At 38.9% G+C, this 23,274-nt stretch overlaps 5 protein-coding genes across 7 annotated transcripts in view; all 5 read right to left on the minus strand.

Moving 5' to 3' along the window:
• Tpnciiia (troponin C type IIIa) overlaps positions 1–164 on the minus strand; it is a 3,304-nt gene extending 3,140 nt beyond the window's left edge. The window contains exon 1 of the mRNA XM_078193945.1: positions 30–164. Within this exon, the coding sequence (XP_078050071.1) occupies positions 30–32 (3 nt within the window). The 5' untranslated portion in view covers positions 33–164. The remainder of the gene's footprint in view (positions 1–29) is intronic.
• A 3,119-nt stretch (positions 165–3,283) lies between these two features.
• On the minus strand, positions 3,284–9,261 carry Tpnciiib (troponin C type IIIb). The gene is made up of 5 exons (XM_078193947.1): positions 9,240–9,261; positions 6,648–6,681; positions 5,801–5,944; positions 4,213–4,467; positions 3,284–3,778 (listed from the first exon to the last, which is right to left on the minus strand). The coding sequence occupies exons 3-5, from the start codon at positions 5,934–5,936 to the stop codon at positions 3,753–3,755; spliced, it is 417 nt and encodes a 138-aa protein (XP_078050073.1). The 5' UTR covers positions 5,937–5,944; positions 6,648–6,681; positions 9,240–9,261; the 3' UTR covers positions 3,284–3,752.
• Positions 9,262–10,459: 1,198 nt separating this feature from the next.
• LOC144476752 (uncharacterized) lies at positions 10,460–13,400 on the minus strand. Its single transcript, XM_078193944.1, has 3 exons — positions 13,304–13,400; positions 12,633–12,939; positions 10,460–12,223 (listed from the first exon to the last, which is right to left on the minus strand). Exons 1-3 carry the CDS (start codon positions 13,360–13,362, stop codon positions 10,460–10,462), a joined length of 2,130 nt encoding a protein of 709 aa, XP_078050070.1. The 5' UTR covers positions 13,363–13,400.
• A 138-nt stretch (positions 13,401–13,538) lies between these two features.
• On the minus strand, positions 13,539–15,131 carry Obp12 (odorant binding protein 12). Its single transcript, XM_078193946.1, has 5 exons — positions 14,990–15,131; positions 14,770–14,869; positions 14,265–14,377; positions 14,037–14,139; positions 13,539–13,729 (listed from the first exon to the last, which is right to left on the minus strand). The coding sequence occupies exons 1-5, from the start codon at positions 15,029–15,031 to the stop codon at positions 13,647–13,649; spliced, it is 441 nt and encodes a 146-aa protein (XP_078050072.1). The 5' UTR covers positions 15,032–15,131; the 3' UTR covers positions 13,539–13,646.
• Positions 15,132–15,656: 525 nt separating this feature from the next.
• LOC144476828 (organic cation transporter protein) lies at positions 15,657–20,716 on the minus strand. 3 transcript variants are annotated; one of them, XM_078194092.1, is made up of 9 exons: positions 20,391–20,716; positions 19,816–19,847; positions 19,303–19,473; positions 18,759–19,004; positions 18,147–18,405; positions 17,570–17,738; positions 17,159–17,466; positions 16,800–17,083; positions 15,657–16,093 (listed from the first exon to the last, which is right to left on the minus strand). In XM_078194092.1, exons 3-9 carry the CDS (start codon positions 19,465–19,467, stop codon positions 15,833–15,835), a joined length of 1,692 nt encoding a protein of 563 aa, XP_078050218.1. In that variant the 5' UTR covers positions 19,468–19,473; positions 19,816–19,847; positions 20,391–20,716; the 3' UTR covers positions 15,657–15,832. The 3 variants fall into 3 exon arrangements, with proteins under 3 accessions (XP_078050218.1, XP_078050217.1, XP_078050216.1); XM_078194091.1 differs by having other exon boundaries at positions 19,816–19,964; XM_078194090.1 differs by having other exon boundaries at positions 19,816–20,184.
• Between the last annotated feature and the right edge of the window lie 2,558 nt (positions 20,717–23,274).

The raw sequence follows: 23,274 nt of genomic DNA on the forward strand, positions 1-23,274 counted from the left end.
GGGGGCACACCGGGCTCGATAAAACGCACCATGGCGATGCAGCTGCGAAGATGTTCAACGATGAGCGAAGTTCTAACACGCGAGATCCGACGACGTCTTATCCGGTTATGCACAAGTTTCTGGCTGTGTGCTTCTGTTTTATGTGGACATTACGATGATGTTCTGGCACACGTGATTGACCGTGTGTAATATCTACGTAGCCCGTTCTCTAGCGGTTTTCAAAATTCATCGAGGACACGCTCCCCACTCGCGTTTTCCGCGGAACAGGAGCATCAACGATTGTGTTGAATTCCGAGGCAACGTACTCGATTTTGTAACTCTTCCTGTTGGCATCCCGCTCCTTTCTCTATAGCTTCTTTGTCTAGCGCAGTCTCATTCTGACCGAGACAACGGGTTACAGATTTTTACAGTGGCTTTTGGAATAATTTTAATTTTACAGTCTGCGGTTTTAATAGACTAGAATTTATTTTCATCTTTTTTTTAGAAAGGAATATTTCGATATTTTAATGTTTTATTAATATTTATTATTTTGAACAAGATTTTTTTTTTATTGAAAGCTTAGTATTTTATTCAAGATTTATTCTATCATTGAAAACTTAGTATTTTATTCAAATTTATTTTTTTTATTCACAGCTCAATATTTTCTTGAAAGTTCAATATTTTATTGAAAGTTCAATATTTTATTGAAAGCTCAATATTTTATTCGAGGCTCAATACTTTATTGAAAGCTCAATATTTAATTCGAAGTTTATTCTTTTATTGAAAGCTTATTCCATTCTTGACATCTTCGTATTTTATTCAAGATTTATTTCTCTGTTGAAAGCTCACTATTTTATGCAAGATTTATTCTTTTATTGAAAACTTTTCCCATTCTGGACAGCTTAGTATGTTATTCAAAATTTATTCTATCATTGAAAGCTTAGTGTTTTATTTAAAGCTTACTACTTTATTGAAAGCTTACTATTTTATTGCAAGCTCAATATTTTATCGAAAGCCTATTCCATTCTAGACAGCTTAGTATTTTATTCAAGATTTATTCTATCATTGAAAGCTTAGTATTTTATTCAAAATTTGTTCTTTTATTGGAAGCTCAATATTTTATTCAGTGATTGTTATTTTATTAGAAGCTTATTACTTTAATGAAAGCTTACTATTTTATTAAAAGGTCAATATTTTCTTGAAAGCTCAATATTTTATTCGGAGCTCAATATTATATTGAAAGCTCAATATTTTATTCGGAGCTCGATATTTTATTCGGAGCTCAATATTATATTGAAAGCTCAATATTTTATTCGGAGCTCAATGTTATATTGAATGCTCAATATTTTACTAAATTTCTCTGCTGCTCCAATCTGAAACATTTCATTTTTAAAATTATCGGAAAATTGCACCATTGTCGTCGCATTGCCATAGACAATCGCCCGGCGAAGAAGCTTTGTTTCGCAAGTGTGCGGCGCGGCGGCCCGCGGCTTCTTCCGCGACGGATCGAGAATAGATGATTCACTTGGACACCACACGTGGCGGCGACAATAGGCGACGACGAGTTGGCATCCGATCCATAGCAGAGAAGTCTGCTGCTGTACGGTCTTCAACAGAATTCGGCGTAATAAACCTGCTCGATATATTCGATCGAACCGTCTAATTATAAAGCTCGATAAAGCCTGGCTTTTACAATTCTATTCTGTCAGACCTGCGCTTGGATCACGACGGATTATTATGTTTATTTATACTATTATAGTATTATATTATACTGTTATTCGGTGAGGAGAAAGATAAGTATCTCTCGAGGCTCTATAGTCTTCATCGCTGGACGATTGGATTTTTTAATCCTTTGCATTAAAAAGTCAGCCTCGAGCTCAGCACATATGCACAATATTGTTTATTTAATTTTGTTACAATGTTAGTTATATAATTATAATATTACTTATTTAATATAGTTACATAGTTATGGAGTAACAATATTTGTTATTTAGTATAATATTACTTATTTAATATATATAATAAACGAAAGTAAATAAAAGCAATTAAAAAGTAAAAATTATCTGAAATATTTCAGATATTAATCGTCACGCGAATATATTAGCATTTGCAAGACCTACATGAACAAAGTATAATATCTGTCAATTTTAAAGAATTCTTTATAAAATTTCCAAATTGACAAAGGCTACAACTATTGCCATATACGCAAGAATAAACGAAATATAATTTTTTATATGTATATAACAGTGCATTGCATTCGAATTTCTGTTCAAAATAATAGAAAAGAATAATTTCTAAAAAAATAAATAATTTCTAAAAAAATAAATAAATAAATACTAGCTTAAAAATCGACGAATCACCGTTTACTATAGCACTGTATGCACTTTCTATAATATAACTGCACCGTTTATATGAGCCTGAAAAAAAGGGTAGGGAAGAGGGGAAGGGGAAAAAAGAGATGGTCAGAAATAAGCCGTACAAATTATGATACATTGCATCGGATTTATGTGTGTTTAAACGCGCCGTCTTTTCAGCAACGGCACCGTAAACACGGTTACACAATTCATACGAGATATCCTAGATAGAAAAGACAGTTCACGGGAGAGGGGAAAGCGACGCGCAACAGATTCCTTATGCAATTTTTTTCATCGTTCGCCGTTTTATTCCTTTAATTTCACTTTACTTTCACGGAGGCGCGTCGCCGCTCGCTTACACGTGTATTTATCACTTTCGATTAGGTGCGCGCGCGAGCGCGAATTCACGCGCAAAATACGAGGTTTCCAGAATCCGGGACACTATTTTCTATTCGAGGGATGCACGGTGAAAAAGGCGGCGAGGCGTCGGAGAACGTCGATTAGTATACTGATTGTATAGTAATCTGTCTTCGATGTCGCGTGGCTGGTACTGTTTACTAAAAAACTTGGCCTAAATTCGTGAATTAGGTATAGCTATCAAGCATTGAGGTAATTAGTGGTATACCTGACTTGTTGGAAAAAATAATTGTTGTTATAGTTTATGTTCAATGTTACTAATTAAAAAAATAAAAACTGTAATTTGAAGGCAAAAGTGCATTTTGGCGAATATTTGACCAAAATTCGTGAGCTTCTACAATTTTAATAACAACAATTTATTATTATTTTTGATATTTATATTAATCCTTGTAAAATTCAATAATTATTATAATTAAAATTAATGTTTCACACATAGGAGACTGAAAATTATCACAACAAAGTGGTTGTACATTTTACCCAGCGAAAAACAAATTTCCTTAATATTAATCGAAAAATCCTGACAATATCCCAATTACATTAATTCTGTAATTTTCTGATTACATTAATTCCATAATTTTCTAATTACATTAATTCTGCAATTATATTAAATAATATACAAAATCAACGACCAAGGCACTTTCCACATTTTTGGATTTCGACGATGTTTTTTCGGGAGGCCAGGATCCAGCGTCCCGGCGCTGCGCGTCGATTTTAATTCCGGCGCCGTTCGAAATACATTTTAGCCGATTGTGACTCCGAATGCGGGCGGCCACCGGCAGAAATACTTCGCTCGGCTATACCAGAGTGGTGGAGGAGGAGGGAGACGCGGACACGGGGGCACATCACCTGCCCGCGGACCTTTAACTTCGTACTTTGCCAACGGCCACGTGCGCCGCCGATAAATCCCAGTCTCCACGTGTAGGAGAAAAGAGGGCGGGGCCCCACGTGCTCGCGGACGTAGGGGTGGGGGGCCGCGGGTTCTCCGTGCTTCAAATTGGACGTCTAGCCTGTCATGACCTCCATGAATTCTGCAACAGAGTCAGTCAAACCGTTAAAACATTTGCATTCACATTAACCCTTTGATAGAAGTAATTCGGTTCCCTAAAATAATTTTTATATTATCATAGTTTAGATTTGAAAAATTGTTAAGTAGTAAAATTGTTGACAGGAGACAGTTTTGAATTCATAAAAGTGCACTTTGTTGCATAGAATGGAAATATTATGAGCCAGGAAAATTATTTTAGATTTATAGTTAAAATAGCTTCGAGTGCAAAGGGTTAAGGAAATTTGTGTTAAATTTCCGGTTAGAAATTATTACAATCGAAAAGGTTCTTGTCATTGTAATTACGAAGAAAACAGTACTGCAAAGAGTTAATTTCAACTATAATAATTATTGACTTTTCGCGTTCAGATATTAAATGGATTTGATGAATATAGGGAAAGGGGTAAAGGGGTTGCTTACCTTCGAAATCTAGGGTGCCCGATCCGTCCGTGTCCACCTCCTCGATGATCATGTCGAGCTCCTCCGGCGACAACGCGTCGTCCAACTCGTGCAGGATATCTCGGAACACGTCAGTGGTGATATATCCATTTCCCTCCTTGTCGTACAACCGGAACGCCTCTCTCAGTTCTTCCTGCATCGCCTCTGTGTCCGTGTCCTCCTCCATGAACCGCGAGGCAAGGCTGCAGAAGTCTTGGAAGTTCATCTCGCCGGAGCCTGGGCAACGTTATCGTGCTCTTTTATTAGGCAATTGGGGGATAATATGGTTAGATAGTCAGACAACCAGAGAGTCAAATTATTAGCCGATCAGAGAGTCAGAGAGTCAAATTATTAGCTGATCTGAGAGTTAGAGAGTTAAATTATTAGCCGCGCAGAGAGTCAGAGAGTCAGACGATCAGAAAATTAGCCGATGAGACAATTCAGCCGTCAGAGAATCAGGTAATTTTACGGTCAGAAAGTCAAGAAATCAGTAAAGTAGTAAACCAGTGAATCAGTGATCTAGTGAGTCAATGAATCGGTCAATTAGTGAACTGGTAAACGAGTCAACCAATAAATCAATAAATCGGTGACCTACTAAACCAGTAAATCAGTAAGGCATTAAAATATTAATCCATTAAATCAATAAATCAATGAACCAGTAAACGAATCAACCAAGAAATCAATAAATCATTGAACTAGTAAATGAGTCAACCAATAAATCAATAAATCAGTGAACTAGTGAACGAGTCAACCGATAAATCAATGAATCACTAAACTACTACTCCACTAAATCAGTAAATTAGTAACTCAGTGAACTGGTAAACCAGCAAATCAGTAAATCAGTGAACCAGTAATCCATCAAATCAATAAATCCTTACATTATAGACTAAGCGACTCGATATATAAGTAAATTAGTATTCCAACCAATCGATAAATCAGTAAATCAGCTGGGTGCCCGTCCGCAGTCAGCTATCGCAGCACGACTGCAGCGTTTCAGCGATGATTAACATCGCGATGCACGATGCTGGTGGAAATAACGAGCTGGTGCACACGGAAACCGTATTTTTTCTTTTCACGTGATTTTTCAATTTAGCTCAAAACACGTTAATAGAATAAACCCTGTCGCCTAGCACGCTATTAATTAGTGTTTAATAACCCTGTTCGCGCATGTTTTTGGAATTCGTCTACACGCGTTTCTTTTCCCTTCACGCTTTCCTTCTCTAATAACGGTACCATACGCCTTGCTTTCTTGTTTTCGCGGTTTCGTAACGAGAAACAATTACGGTTACTGTAATTATTGAATTATCCGAGTTACACCGGTTTCACACCGGCCGCGGCGTCGCTCTAGTACGAGATTGAGAGAGAGAGAGAGAGAGAGAAGCAGAGCGAGGGAAGCGGAGAGAAAACCGCTCGCTCGCGAAATGAAAAGTATCATAATTGGCGAGCAACCGGCAGGAAATCGCCGCGCCGTGTAATTGTAGCCGTGTTTCGAGTATTATAGCCAAGCTTGTCTCTCTCTCTCTCTCTCTCTCTCGGCGAAATTTAGTAACAATCTTTCTTGTACACCTACCGAACGTATCGTACTCCGCAATCACAGCGTTCAGTTGTTCGGAGGGGATCTTCATTCCCATCATACCCAGAATCGTGCCCACCATGTCGTTCTTGATTATCTCCTTCTTCTCGGGGTCGAACGCGTCGAAGCCCATCTTCAGCTCTGCAACATTTAATTTCTCTTTTATCACAAGTTTTGAGAGATAATAATTTTTTAATTGATAATGACAAGACATGGAATTAAAGTAGTCCCTGGAATTTTGCGATTGTTGTCAGACTTTTTATTTTTTCGTGATCATAGTTTACAATTGAAAAATATTAAAAAATTTGTCATAAGTCTGGACACCCGAAGAAAAATTTCTTTTATTGTCATTTCAGTATCAGTCATTTTATGTACTCATTTTTTAATTGACAATGTTAAGCTATAGCTTAAAAGTAGTCTTTGGAATTTTGCTGCTGTTGTTAGGCTTTTTATTTTTTCACGACTACAATTTATAATTGAAAATTATAAAAAAATTTGTCACGAATCTAGACTACGGAACAACTATTTCTGTTACTGACATTTCAGCATCAGCCATTCACATACTCATTTTTTAATTAATAATGTCAAGCTAGGGAATAAAAGCAGTCCCTGGAATTTTGCTACTGTTATTAGACTTTTTATTTTTTTGCGACTACAATTTGCAATCGAAAATTATGAAAAAATTCTGAAACGTGCGACACACCATCCAAAATAGGCTAGAATTTTTCCAGATCCTACGGTGAAATTGAAATGATGATAGCAATATTTATGTCTCCAAGAAACCCGCACAATTAACGCTCTTATGCACTTACGTATTAACATTATTATAAATAAAATAACTTACGCGCAATCTGGTCCTTGCTAAGCTGAATGTCCTCCTATAAAAAGGTAGCAAAAACAGGCTTAGTCTTAATCCATAAACAATTTTAACACGGTCACATTAAATAAATAAACGAATGCGAGATTTGGTTGATTTCAATTAGCTGTTCAACGAAAACGCCAAGAAGCCGAATAAGAAATAGAAATATTAAAACGGAACGATGAGACGAAGTTAGGTGAATCCCAAGGTTCGCGCTGGACGGATGATAATTACCATGGCGATAGGGTTTTCGAGCGAATCACGGTATCAGGTAGGTAAACGGTATCAATCCTTTCGGAGCAATCGCGTTATGAACAAGCTACTGTACCGATGAAAATGTCACACTGAGGCTTAGTAAACTAATTAGTAGAGCTGCATAGACGCAACCCCGCATTCTTATTAGCGTCGACAGGTAATCGCCAATCATCTCTCTCGGCTCGAACACACTATAAAAAGATTCTTAATCTGGACCCTTTCATGGTACAGTTCATTGCGAAACGTTCCATTGTCGCAACAATTGAATCACTGATACAACAGCCACGGCGATGTATCAATCGACTATTGTCTTTCTTATTGCGACTCCTCCTAACACCGCGCGCTCCGTGCCCCGGTGATCAGATAAATTACTATACCGCCCGCTAATACTACGGAGCCGCTTTCTTTTTTTTTATTAATAGTCACGACGTCTCAGAGGCGGATTTATGTATCAGAGAATTTTTTAGAGAATTTTTTTAGTATAACAAGGCTGGGATGGAATGATACAATTTTTAAATATTTTTTTTCTTTTTTTAAATTTTGGGAAGTTGGTTCGTGGCCCTTTTTTTATTTTTTATATTTTTGAATGATGTTTTGTGGTCTTTTTTTCATTTTTTAAATTTTGGGGAGTTGGTTCGTGGCTTCTTTTTTATTTTCGAAATTTTGGGAGGTGTTACATGACCTCTATTTATTTTCTGAATTTTGGAAATTTATTTTGTGGTCTTCCTTTTTAGTTTTTGAATTTTGGAAATTTATTTGTGGTCTTCTTTTTTATTTCATGTTGCTGGAAGTATAAATTATAGTAAAATTTTTGAGGTTACGGCGTTACAGTCTTATGGCTTTATTGAGCCAGTGCTGCAAGGCTCCACCTTTAAATTTCGGCTAAATTAATTAAAATGCATCAATTTTTATAATAATTTTGAGGTTATGGCGTGACAATCTATGGGTCTGAATAAAACAAAATGCATAAATTTTTATAAAAATCTTGAGGTTATGGCGTGACAGTCGATGGCTTCGCTGAACCAGTGTTGCAAGTCTCGACTTTTAAATTTCATCTAAATAAATAAAATGCATCAATTTTTTTTAAATTTTGAGGTTATGTCGTGGCAGTCGCTGACTTATTGAGCCAATGTTGCAAGAGTCGACCTTTACATATCATCAGAATTAATTAAAATGTTCTAAAAAAAATTAAATAAAAATTTCTATGTCATGGTTAGTGAAATTATTAAAAACAATGGAATCAAAGTGTTGCTCCTCTGTATCTGAAAAGCCGAACGCTCCATCCCCAGTGGCGTGGATCGTCTCAGCTACCAATTCGCCTCAAAGCGGGAAAGCCTAGCGCGCGTTACGCCGTCGTTACATCACCCGGCAATGTCAAGCTCACGCGAATCCGGAACTGTGCTATTGGCAACGCCGCGGTAGAAAGCCAGTGACGCCGCACCCCGCGCGCGCGCGCGGTATAGCCGGTCATTTCCACTAGCACGCGACACGGCCATGCCTGTGAAAACGGTTATACTGAATTGCGCCGGGTCCCCGCCGTTACAGTAGTTTGATAATTGGCATTGCGTCCTTTTAGAGAATTGCAGTGGTTTGCCAGCGCGGCTCGAGCCGCGTAAAAAAGCACGGCTGGCAGCCGGGCGGAGGACGGGACCGTCTGTGTCTGCGCGCGACCTCCTTAGCCAATCGGATAGCGCTTCGACGTTAGATACGAACTACTGACCTAATCGGTAAAAATAAAATCGGTGCCGGGGGGCTGACCGCGCTGATAGTAATCAACGGTGCCCACGGTGGTTTCCTCGACGCGTCAGGTGTTGATTACTGTCCAGCATCACCTGGACCCATCTCTTCAATCTCGAACTATTATAATAGAATGGCAAAACCGAGGACAAAAATTTAACTGCCGTTATTTGGCCTAATAAAAGTTTTTAATATTGTCTAATAATACTAAATTATTGTTTTTTATTTTTTAGAAAATATTGGGCTTGGAGAATATTAATATTAATATTTTTATGGCTTAGAGAATATTAGTATTACTATCTTTTGTCTTAAAGAACATTAATCAGAGTATTTTTGTGCCTTAGAGAATATTATTATTGCTATTTTTATTACTATAGTTTGCTGAATTTTTTTTAACAATTGTAGACAATTTTATTTAGCCCAGTATATGAAATCTTTCTCTTAAATTTATTTACTGCAGTTCTCCCATAATTTTCACTTCCGTTCCTATAATTAGCATTAACATTTGAACGCCGAGATTGTTTAACAAATATTCCGCGGGCGTTAACAAAGGTACCACGAGGCCAAGCCACAATCTAAACGTACTGCAGTTCCCGCGTGAAGTCGCTTTCGTGGGAGGTCATGAAGCGGATGATTTATTTATAAGCGTGCGCCGCCACAATAGAAGTCAAGCGAAGTATTTCTAGTGTTAAGGTCCGAAGCGAACTAGAAAACAAAGGCCTCGCCGCGTCTATTTAAACCCACTTAGCGAGAAACACCAGAAGCAAGTTCCGTTTCGACATTATCCATGAAATTTATCATAACGTGAACAAAACCAGAGCAATTCGTTGGTTTACCTTATCAAGGGTTGGATTTGGCTATGTTTAATGGTAGATAGTGACATTGACACGGGATGATCAGTGGGATGCTGGCCAGGTTGAATAAGATTTAGGTCGATCGGACGAGAATGATTTATTTTACGATGCTAGATATATGGCAGAGGATTCTGTGCCGGCGACATTGTAACAGTTTTTGTTAGGAAACCCTGAAAGCAGTCTCTTAGATGCCATTGTTTATGGTATTTATATTTAGAGGGGATGAACGGTGTCTTTAACTAGATTATTGATGGGATTATTTCTGTAGGGATAATAGAGCAGGTTGTATATAGTAAGGATAGCTACTATGGGTTGTTACTATAGCAAGAGCACCTACCATAGGTTGCTACTCTAGCAAGAGCACCTATCATAGGTTGCTATCACAGTAGAAGCACTCATCATAGATTGCTGACACAGTAAGAGCACCTACCATAGATTGCTGCCTCAAAAGTAGCACCTACCATAAATTGTTGCTATAGCAGAAGCACCTACCATAAGTTGCTGCTAGAGTGGGAGCACCTACCATAAATTGCTGCTAGAGTAAGAGCGCCTACTATAAATTGCTACTAGAGTGGGAGCACTTACCATAGGCTGCTGCCGCAGTAGCTATTCTTACCCTATGATGGTGTCCACTGTTGCTACCCTAACTATAGGATTGCCAAAGGGTGCTGCCCACCATAAAGCCTCTTATCACGACTACTACATACTGCTATCCACAATAGAGCCTCTTATCACAACTACCACAAAATGCAGCCCAAATTATAGTACCCTAAACCCCTCCACCCCTCCTATAAGATTGTAGAAGCTCCATAATCCTCCAAGCTCCATGATCCACCCTGGCAAAGAAGACACCGTTCATCCCACCAAAACAACCCTGCTCCACAAAATTCTCTACGACTCCCTACTACTAAAATAGAGTCACACTAGACTCTACAATATACTACAGTCCACCTAGTTCATTTCAACCGCGATTGTCTCCAGTTCTGTGCCCTCTTCTCTACCCTCCACGGTGAAAGATAGCGAGGGAATGTTGCTCAAGGGGCGGGGAGGCAACGGCGGAGTATACATCTCGGAGTTGGCCCTGTTCATTATCCAAGAAGCTGGTTGAGACTCTGAAGCATCCACCTCGGACATGTAGCTGTTCCAATCGCTGTGGAAGCTGACTCGGGAAATCCTTTGGACCCTAGGTGGTGGGACAGGTGCAGGTGGTAGAGGGGTGATGTATCCAGACTCTAACTTGCTGATCTCCCGAGTGCCAGTTCCAGTTCTCTGTTCCTCGACGTTGACCCCCTTAGGGAGGACAATGGCGTCGACTATGTTCTTCTTCACCAGCATCACTCGCTTGCTGCCTCTGAGCAGAGCTGGGTGCTTCCGTATGCTGAAGTAAGCTACTACGACTCCTAGAATGAACACTAGGATTACGGTGACCGTCAGGACAACGATGGCTTCGGGTTTGTCCTTGTTCGCCAGCCAGGGCCGGGACATGTATGGTGGCAGCGTCGTAGCTGCCAAGCAGTTCAAGGGGGACAGGGTGTCCTCGTTATCGTTCAGCAAACAGAGCGTGTACGTGGTCTGCGGGTCGATATTCTGCACCTGATAAATGTGGCTGACGTGCCTCGCACAGCTGACCGAGCGTTCCGCGTCCCCGCTCTCGAACCAGAGTAGCGTCAGCTGCTGCTCCAGACTGGGCAGCTTCAGCATGATGCTCTGGTCCGTGACGGACTCCACGGAAAAGCCTTGCAGCCTTGCCGTGAGCCTGAGATCCGAGGTCAGTAGCCTGCGCAGACCCACAGGAACGGAGATCTCTTCGCTGATGCTCTGCGAGAGGCTGCAGTTCACGGTGATCCTTTCAGCCTCCGTCGTCGTCTCCGGACTGCTTTGCTCCGTCGACGATAAACTCGTCGAGGTGTCAGAGGGTCGACAGAACTTCGCGTCGGTGAATGACTTGCCGGCGTTCTCTGTCGGAGATGCACAGGTTGGGTTCTCTATCTGTATCATCGAGCCGTTCTTTATCACATCCTGTACCCATTGGAGATCACAATCGCAGTTCCATTGGTTGTCGGCCAGCCCCATGAAAAAGCTTCTCGGGCTATAGAGGATCCCATCGAGCAAACCTTGCGGCAGCGACGTGATCCGGTTGCCTCTCACGATCAGCTTCTGTATGGAAGTGGACATCGGATTCAGCGAGCCTGCAGACAGTGTCCTGACGTTGGAGCCCGTCAGGTACAGCGCCTGCACCTTCGGCAAACCCAGGAACGTCTCATCAGAGATTTCGGGTATATCATTCCTCTCGAGGTACAGGCTAAGCAAATTCCGAAGAGATCGTGCTCGGGTGATGTTCCTCAGCACCTCTGGATCAGCTATCGCTCCGTTCAGGTTCAGGCTCTCCAAACTATCTGCCGCGCTCTCTAGGAGGTCCCAGTCTGCTTGCTTGATGGTGTTGCCCTCGATGACCAGGTTCTTTAGGAGACTCAGGGGCTGGAAGCTGGCTTTGCTTAGGGAGCTGAGGTTGTTATTCAGTAGAATCAGCGACCCCATCGTCTCGAAAATGGACCGGCAGAACGCCTCATCTTCTATTTTCCGCAGCAAACAGCTGCTAAGCTTTAACTCCTCGATCGACAGGTTGGTCGTCAGCCAATTCTTCCGCAGCGCATTCTCGGGGAACTTGCAGTTGGTCAATGACAGCTTCACCGAACGGCTCGTCTCGCAGGTCGCCTGCGGGAAACATTTTTTGAAGCAGATCTGTGTACTGGGTGGTCTATTTCGATTTGAACCTCGCTGGGTTTTAAGATCGTAAATAATTTATAATAATGATATTTGGTAGAGTATAGCGTAGTAGAGCATAGTATATAATATAGTATAGTATAGCATAGTAGAGCATAGCATAGTGTATAATATAATATAATATAGCATAGCACACCATAGCATAGTTTAGCATAGTATATAATATAGTATAGTATGGCATAGTAGAGCATAGCATAGCATGGTATAGCATAGTATAATAAATTACACTAATATATAAAGACATTAAAATCTCTCGCTCACTCCTCTATCCAAAAATGACAAATAAATTAAAACTAATTAAATAAATAAACAATTTCTTACTTAACAGTAACGAGAATACCTTGAAGACTGTTTCTAAGAATTGCGACGCCACTGCGCCAGCATCCGGCGATCCAATGCAGACTACGTCGAGACACGATGCGATCTGACAGTAGGACGAAGCAGATTCGTCACTCAGCGAAGATGCGACGTTTTCTGTTTGTTCAACTATCTCTGGGGTTTCCTGCGTCCCTGTGTGTACGGTTGTTTCGATGTTGAACGGTGGTACAAATTTCGTTGGATTCACTGATCCTACTCGCGACCAAATCGAGAAACTAATTGCTCCCAGTACCAGAAGTGCCACCAGACACATCTGCCGTGCAACAAGGCTGCATTTGTTAAGGCATTATTAAGGTTGATTAGTTTTGATAAGGTTCATGAGTTATGGCATTTTGATTTATTCGATTTTATTGATTCAATTATTGTAATTTATATTATGTGTAAATATAATACTAAATATACTCTATATATAAATTATATTATAATTTAAAAATATATTAAAATTATTATACAGCAATAGTATTGATCAATAATTAATAATAGTTTCTTAAACGGAATAAAATTTTTTTAAACAGACTCTAATTTTTCCAGCATCTAGATTCCGAGCAATAAACAATTTTCAGAATGAACAATGCAACTGGTTGGACAGCTCGGATTATTAAAATTAATATTTGAAGAATTAACAAAGCATACCTCGTAACCTCGAACTTGGAATTCGAGGTCCTCGTAGCCCTTCGTCTTCGTGCGAACATGTTGTCGTTTCACAGGATAGTTGCAACCATCTGGCGAACCGCGATCGCCTAATCGACCTGTCCGAGAACGCGTGTCAATCGTATCTATGCACGCGCTGATTAACTTTATCGCTCGTTGGTAATTAAATTACGGCCGATTAAAGGTACGGTGGTGTTACTGATCGTTTCCACGCCGATGCAGTTGACAATTTTTATTCACATCGATAGCTTAATTACATTAGATTACGGTTCCTATTAGCCGCTGTAGAGTAATAACTAATTGTTCACGCTGTACTGAATTTTCTTCACGATTTCTGATGAGGCTTCAATTTCCCCATGCACACCTCGTACGCGAGGGCTACGTCACACTCGTCACCGGCACCCTCCGCTGAAATGTTATCAATTTTAATGATGCACTGTGTGGTCGATGCGAATCAATATTAATTTTAATGTTTTATTTAATATTGATGTTAATTTCAATTTCCTATTCAATATTAATATTAATTTTAATATTGATATTGATTTCAATATTCTATTCAATATTAATATTAATTTTAATATTGATATTAATTTCAATATTTAATTCAATATTAATATTCATTTCAATATTCTATTTAATATAATATTAATATTATAACATGTTCACAGCATAACATTTGTCCACCCTATATATAAAAAGAAATTGTTATACTCACCATTTTCTCGGCAAGTGGCCATGTCCTGTATGAACTGCTTCTCGTTGTCGTCCATGGGATAATCCTCACCTGATGGGGGTTCTTTGAAAGTGGCTCCTTCCATCTGAAAGATAAATCAACTATGAGCTCCTGATCTTGACAAATCATCTACCGGTAATAATTCTTAATATCTGAGAGTTTACAACGTGCAGTTATATATTATATAATTATTATAATTATAGTACTTACGAAGCCGTAGTGTTGCAACAGACACGCCGTGAAGCATCCGACATTCCTGTAGTCTCCGTCGCCGTTCAAAAATTTCTCCCTTTCTTCACCGGAATCCAAAGCTTCCATATCCTCTGCATCATTGAAAATGATTTAAAAACCCACCGTATAATTATGGCGTATACACCATGAGGTTACAGATTAAGAGAGACGATTGCTGAGGTGATTTCAAACAACGTCTTCCTTTGCGGAAATGTTCTACGAAGCTCCGTTCACGAGATATCAGCGAAAAATAAATACGCCCCACCCATGCCCCGCCCAGTCGACCATCGCCGCTACCGCGGGGGTGTGGCTTCTACGTTTTTCATCGATATCTCGTGAACGGAGCCTCGTAGAACATTCGCGCAAAGGACAAAGTTTCTTCAAATTGTCCAAGGAATCATATACTTCTCTCAGAAATGGTTTTGCGTGTATCCAAAGTTCTGACGCATAGAATAATCCATGCAGAAATGTATTTATGCCTTACCAATCGTCACGCCTGTGCTCTTAGTGCACTCATCGAACACAGCATCGCGCAACCTCCTTCCACGACCGACACCTCGCAAACGGTGTTGCGTCGACAATTCCTGAAACAGGTGTCAATAACTATACACACTGATCGATCAAAACGTTCCTTAACATTTGAACAATTGTTAAAACAGAAATTTCATTGATGGTATATTATCGCAATATTAATAACGTCGTACATAGCACAGGAACAGGCAGAGCAAAACTGTCAGGTACTTCATGGCGTGAATATTTTCGGAACCTCCGCTGTCGTCGCGAAAAGCACTGATATTAAACGCAACGTTCGACCGTAAATTTATACCTCGTTACTCTATAACCATCGCCGCGATTTTTCGACAGAAATACGCGACAAAGAAACAACCGTAGTAGTTAAGATCCTTATCGCAGGAAAATAATAGCTGGCTTACTGTTCTCTTTATGCATTGTCCGGACCTATTCGGGGGCATTCCCGGCGATGATTGACGCGCGGTTTTTGTTGCCGCGATCAGATAATAACGATAACGACCGAGCACACTTTACGTAATTCGAACTCGCGGGGAAAATTGTTTTTAAATGACCCAAGTAATGACCATAATGCCCACCGAATTATCTGTATTATTGCCGGTGTGTCGAAACGAAATTCTGACACGTCGTTTATTTTATAAGAATGAAAATGATTGAATTAAATTCTTGAAAATTTATATTTATATAATTATAAAGGGTTTGTATAATTATAAAGGATTCATATAAATTCCAAATGTATGTTCATCCAATTTATATTTATTATAATTCTATATTAAATTACGATACAATTATATAGTAAATTATATTTATATTTAGTATATATATATAAATTTAAAGGATTTATGAAGGCTCCATTTTTTTTATTTATAAAATATTTATTCCCGTTCATGTACACGTTAGAAAAAAGATCGATTATTTCAGGCAGCGTACAAAACAGATCATATAAAAATCACTATTAAATCTAGTGAAAACGGTCACAGTCTTATAATGATCGTAATACAACGCGCACGTTGTAGAATTCACGTGCATTTGCAAATGTTGCGCAACGAGACATTCTCTCGGTCTCTCCTGACCTCCTCGTCGACGGTGTTCGCCAGGGGTCTGCCACGAGTTTCCGGCAACATTAAGCACAGGAGGCCGGCTATTAGGGTGAAAACGCCGCAAAGAGTGGTGGGACCCCACCATATAGCGGCGCCCAACAGCTCGGCAACATAAGGCGCGGCTATGCTTCCGACGTGCGACATCGCCGAGTTCGTTCCGACCGCGGAATTTCTGCACACCTGTAACGCGGAAAGTAAAACCAGTCGTAAAACAAGGCCGTTTCGCTGTTAAGCTAAACTATCATCAGTTACAAATTTTTTTTTAAGAAATGGAGAATGTAGTGGAATAATTGTTCTCAGACTTAAAGCAAGAATGAAGCCAGAACTTAACGCAGAAATTAACCCAGATTTTAAGTAAAAATTAACCCAGACTTAAAGCAAAAATTAAGCCAGGACTTAACGCAGAAATTAACCCAGACTTAAAGCAAAAATTAAACAAGATTTAAGCTAGAATTTAACACAGCCATTAATCCAGATTTTAAGTAAAAATTAACCCACACTTTAAGTAAGAATTAACCCAGAGTTAAAGCAAAAATTAACCCAGACTTAAAGGAAAAAATAACCCAGACTTAAAGTAAAAATTAAGCCAAAACTGGAAATAAACATTAACTCAGTCTTAACCCAACAATTAACGTAGACATAATTTTACATATCGTTAATTTGATCTATTTAATCTATCGTCCAGGTTAAGACTAGATTAGGCCCAAGTTAGGTCTACGCTAAGTCTGCATTAGGTTCAAGTTAGGTCTAAGTTAGGTCTACATTAGGTCCAGGTTAGATCTATGTTAGGTCTACATTAGGTTCAGGTTAGGTCCAAGTTAGGTCTAAGTTAGGTACACCTTCCGCCAAAATCGCCGCCAAAATAATTCACCAAATCCTTAATTACCGTGGGGAAAAGTTCAGAACTATAAAGTATAGCAATTCCATAGGCAGCGGAGGCGCAGAACCTTCCAATGAGGGATACGGTCATGATGGCGTTCGTCTCTGTCGTCGGTATCGCCAGAACGCTCAGCAAACAGAGCGCCGCCATGATGTACAAAGACCCGCTTCCCTGACGTCGTCCCGTCAACATCAATATAGGTGTAGGTATAAGATACGCCGGTATTTCGGTCAGACCCATCACGAGAACGTAGACGTATTTGTTCGTCGAGAAATTGTTCATGTTCAACGCTGCAACGTCGACAGTCTCGTTAAGACGTGAACGTCGCGGAATGAGAAACGGTCAGCGATTAATGTTTTTAGTACCCAACGCGTAATAGGAGAGCGAGGCGGTCATCCAGTTGAAGTTCGTGATGATGAGACGGTTGCGTAGCTCGCCGTTACCGAGCAACACGCGAAAGCCTTCGATGTTCTTCACCAGACGTTCTTTGCCAGACTCTTGGTTACCAGCGATCGAGTTGCTGGAATCTTTGAAGTCCTGTCTCTGCATCGATAGAGATGTCTCGAGGGTTGTCGACATCGTGGATGAAACCTTGCTCGCTTTCTCGATCAGATTTTGTGCTTCTCTGCGGCGGTTCTGCGTTATCAACCATCTGGGAGACTCTGGCATGATCCTGAAATATGATAAAGATGATATTATATTAAATAAACTTTAATAATTATTATAATAATAGAGAGTCTGATTGAAACGACTCGTTGGATCGTTTAAGGGCTCACCACAGAGGTATCAGCAGGAACAACGCCGGCAAGGAAATTGCCAATTGTAACACCCTCCAGTGGGATATGAAATAGGCCACGCCCGCTACGAAGACAATGCCACTGGCGTAGCCTATGTTGTATGCGATCCCCATCCATTGTCTGTGCTTCTCGCTGGCGACCTCTGTAACTGCGGGGCAGACACTTTGCGTCATCGGTCTGACGGTACTGCAGGACTTTCATTACTCCGAAATATAATGATATAAAATAATATATATGATACTGCTATATTATCATATTATACTATATTAAATTATCTCATATACTACTATATTATATTCTATTATATTATACTATAGTATATTATGTATATTATATTATATTATGCTATATTATATCATACCATACTATACTATATTATATCACAATGTATCCAATAAAATAAAATAATTATTAAAGAAATTCGCCAGCCGAATACGTAGATTAAAAATAAAAGAAATATGACAGAAATAGCGATATCTGAACCACAATATATAAATTGATATTGTACACGCCGAGTGGTTGTTTCAACGTCGGCGAAACGTGTGTCGTTACTTACGAGTCGTGAACGCCGAATACTGGATCGCGGCGTGGCTAGCGCCATTAAGGAGCCGTGAGATCATGAATGCCCAGTACCACGGTACAACGGCGCCGGCGGGGCCGGATATTATCAATAATATTACGCCAATGACGTAGCTGATCTTGCGGCCGTACTTGTCGGCGAAGCTACCGAAAACGGCGCTGCCCAACAGTTTTCCGAGAGACAACGCCATGTGGGTGCTCGCGCGAGCTGCGCTCTTCTCGCACACCAAGTCCCACTGAAAAAAAAAATAAAAATAGATCTTTGGAATTTGTTAATGTTTATCGGATCTTGTAGAATGTGGCACTGGTAGATTGCTGAGATTTTTCCGAATCAAACGAGCCCAAACACGACGGGAATCGGACCAGGAACAGTGTCACCGTATACAGGGTGATCAAAATGCCATGATCGTTTTTTGATTACTATAAAATCGAAAATGGCTCGCATTCGCGCGATTCGCGTCGTGTTTGGACTCGTTTTAACCGGGAGAATCTCGGCTATCTATTGGTGGTAGTATCGCAAAGATTACATAACAATTGTTATAAATAAAATTTTGTTTATCCTAAAAGTTAAGTTAATTTTAGTGCTTACGTCTACGACGAACGTAGAGTAGGGTACATAGTTCTCGTATTTCATTCCCCATGGACAGGCTAGCTTCGCTGGTAGCTCATTTGTATTCTTGGAATGTAATGCACTCTCAAATGTTAGGGACTGTTCAACCATAAGCTGGTAGTCGAAGTTATACACGGTGCACGGCGAGGCCGAGGAAATGTTCCTCTTCTGTTCCTGCGTCCACGGAACGGTGAGAACCGGTACGTCGCACCAGTGATCCGGTACCTACGTTACACAAGCGTCTGTTAATTGTTTATGCCAACCGTCAACCGGTGGACAGGTTTCTCAATTTGTTGTTCAAGGCTCCTGTCAAAAAAGAAAATTAAGAAACTCGTGGGTTCTTTCATATTTCTTTCGCTTTTATCCAATTGTAAATTGTTTAGAAACATTATTAAGAAATTTTAGAAACATTGTTTAAGAAATCAGTCTCCCAGACCCAAATCATTTTGGTATAGTAGATTTTATGATTTTTCGCGTTGATTCGATTTATTTGTGTACAATCGGTTCAAGGACGACGGCTCACCTCGGCGATAAAAATATACGACATCGAGTGCATCCCGTTGAATATCGTCGGTATCAACGTGAAGGTGAATATCTTCCATAGAAACCGTGATCCATTGCCGAGCTTGTCCAGCTCCGTAAACAGGGGATCCGTGACCTTCGATTTCGCCTCGTCGTCGCCCGACATCCTCGCCTTTCGTTTACAACCGCGGGTAAACAACAGGTGATCGAATGCAGTCGAACGATAACACGTGGTCCGAGATGAGAAATTTTGATCCCAGAGCATGCGACGAGATTATACAAACTTCTCTTATTACGTATAGTCATTCCCAAAAGTATCTCTTAAATGTACGACTTCTACGTCATTTATTTAAATAAATAAAATAAATTGAAAGAGAAAAATATTTTACAGTATATTAGAGTAAGTTATAAAATTGTTACTATTGCTTTTTTTAACCTTTGTTGTTGGACTATTTTGACAATAATTATTTATTCAGGGATACTTGTGGGAGCGACTGTAGGTATGTTTACTCACCGATTACTGTTATCAGCTCCGTTGTCAGAAATCTAATGAAGAATTGATCAATTTTCATCGACCAGGTGCCAATTTATCTAGCAGCCATTTTCTTCACCGCTCCGCGTGGCAATAATTCATAACAATTGTATTCCGATAAAGATTGTTCACTTAAATAAAAATATTAACACCTAACTCGAACACCCACAAATATATCCGCCAAACGTTAACGCCAGAAACACAATAGTTCCTCTAATAATTAATCCTAAAGATCGTTTAAAAAAATAACGTCACGATTCCACCCTTAAATTGTTATCTTTAAGAACATTTTTTCACTCACTGTCACGTCGTGATAAGTATGACAAATTCATTGGTACACTTGTCGACGAACTGTGAATTTTTATTGCTCGATTAACCATTTAATAATAATACTATTAATAATAATTTTTTTCTTTTAATAATACTATTAATAATAATAATAATAATATAATCACTCAATAATAACCGCGACAGTATTTCTATATTTTTCTCAACGTCCCCACCTGTTTTTCCAATTAATTAATTAAGAACGCGAGGAATGGAAAATGTTCACTTACCATGAAACAACCCCCCAGCGTCCACCGTTCTCTCCGACGAACACGACGGTATCTTATCCGCACGACTGGACGACTGATCTCCGGTTTCCTCTATCATATATCTAGATAAGCGGTTGCCTGATCGAGAAACGTCACGGAAGGCCAATGCTCGTCTTAATCATATGATCGGCCTAAACCCCTTCCACTGAACTCCCTCGCCGCTGCTCAATGAACCATAGTCTGAGATTTCCTTCTTTACCCTTTCATTAGTGCTTTTTATTGTATAATATTATGAGGAACATTCAATTTATTTTTGCTCTGCTTCATTTTCTTTTTAGCGAAGAATATTCTATTTATTTTTGCTCTGTTCCATTTTTTTATTTTCCAGGTTAGTTATTTTATATCATTTTGTTAATGTACTATTATATTAGTATAATATTCTATTATTACATTATTATATTATTATAATATTATATTTTCATATTACTATATTACGTTATCATATTATTGTATTATTAAACTAGTATATTACTACAATATTATATTATTACACTATTATATTATTATTCTATTATAATACTATATTATCATATTATTACATTGTTATAACGGACGGCAGCCTCCCATTTCTTGCGTAAGGTTACTCGGCTGGTTCCTACGACACTGTAACAATTATCGGATCGGACCCGATGCATTTGCTCGCGGCTTATCGCGATAAGATATCCCTATTCGTCAATTAACGCGCTCCGTTATCGCGTCGACAGACAATTTACCAGTTCCAGAATCTCGATAATTTCAAAGGCGATAATTTCGAGGCGAACGCATGACGGAATTTTGCGAATTGTTTTGAATGAGTAGACGCGTCGATTAGTTTGCAAATATCTTTTTATTAATATTGCTCGTTCCTAATAATATAACAATTTTTTTGTTAATTTATGTCGCGGTGGAGAAGTTAATTAATAAATTGACAGTGGATCAATTTGTTAAAGAATTGTTTTTATTAGTTTAGAGAAAGTATATTTGCAAGTTTTATAAGAGATAAAAATATTCATAATTTATTTGGAATTTTAGAGATTGATTTTTCTCACGCCTTGTTTTAGAGCGTAACGATTTTAATAATAGCAATGATAATTGAGCCGTTCAGTGCACACATCGACTAACTCCATAAAACAAAAAGTCGAAAAACGCGATGAAATGATGTACATTGATTTTTAAAATTCCTGTTATAACATAGATTCACATATATAATGTAGAATGAATAAATACAGATGTAGCTTTCATTTAACGTATAATTTAATGTATAAAATTAATATTATTTAATGTATAAAATTAACAAGAAAGAATAGCCAAAAAAAAAAGAAAAAAAAAATTTTACCGTTTAATGGTGTTAATCTTTATTATTCAGGAAAGTTATTATAAATATAAAAAGTTATGACTATACCAAGTGCTTTGACACTTAAATTTAAGATTTTTCAAAAAGTGGAGTTAATCGATGTGTGCACTGGGCGGCTCAATTGTCAATTTTGTCATGGAAGAAAAATATGTATTAAAAATAGAAGAATATGATAGGATGATTAGGGCACGATCTCTGGATTTAGCACACCTCAGGAACACGTTCTCCAACGTTGCCAAGTCGTCGACTCGAGATGTCGTTCTTTATTTTACTCAGCTGAAAGATGTAATAGCAAGGCCAACTTTGACTGACGATAACTCCGTGGGAAATTATCGTAGGATAATGATTCTATTTTTAAATTAAAGCTTGAAACTTCTACTTTAACACTAGAAAGCCGGGAACAGACGGCAACAACAATGATTAATGAACGCATTTATGTGTTGTAGAAAAAGTCACAAAATTATAAAAAGCTGTGTCAATATTTACATAATTATTTTTCTAATTGAAATTGAAAAGCAGTCAAATGACTTGCTTAGGAAATTTAGTGTTAAAACAGCCTACATTAATTTTAAAAAAGATGCATTCTCGTTGTTGTAACTAGTTAAATAAAACCGTAGAACACCACCCCTTTCAGGTGACTGACTGACAGGTATTAATTCAATATACTGTAGCATCGTTAAAAATCATTGCAAAATAATGACGTTTAGCTTAAATTAAAGCTTAGAGCCTCTACTTTAATACAGTCTACCTCGATTTTAATTACAACTCACTGTCACCATTGTAACTATTTAAATAAAACCACAGGAAAACCACCCCTTTCCAAAAGTCCATACCTATCATATACCTAACTTCAGAAAAATGCACAAAGCTTAAAAAATTTTTTTCTAACATGCCGTTTCCATCAAAATAAAGCTGAATTCTCCCCCTTTAATACAAAAAAATTAAACCTAGCTACGATTTTTTCTCGTGATGTTACAGCACTTCAAAGAGTACATTACTGTCGCAACTGATAATTATGACTAAATCAGGAAAAAATCGAGCAGTATATTATTATTAATTTTACTGGAAAAAGGGGTTAGCATATTATTGTTAATTTTATCGGCAGCGTTGTGAATTATAGTGCAATATGGAGCCAGTGTTAGCTGCAGTTACAATTTGTTAGCAGTTACAATTTGTTCTTGGCATACTAATCGCAGCATTATTTCGTGCATCGAAACTGTCTGCAATATTGTAGTTTCGGATCTAGATAGCAGATCTGTGCAACGCCGTTTAAACGCCGGCATTTACGAGGCCGTAAAACCAGTTGCAAAAATCGCAGATAAACGTAATTCGCCTCTTATCGTCTATCGTCGTAAAAAGCGTTGCAGTTTTATTGTTCGGGATCGTTAAGCTCGATATTAAGGCACCCCGCGATGCAAATGATCGAGCGCTGTACAACGTAATGAAATCACCTATGATTTCTATGGATCGTGAAAGTCTCTTTGCCGAGATCGGCCAACGATTAATCGGCGA

Source organism: Augochlora pura, chromosome 11 (assembly GCF_028453695.1).
Source record: "Augochlora pura isolate Apur16 chromosome 11, APUR_v2.2.1, whole genome shotgun sequence".
NCBI lineage: Eukaryota > Metazoa > Arthropoda > Insecta > Hymenoptera > Halictidae > Augochlora > Augochlora pura.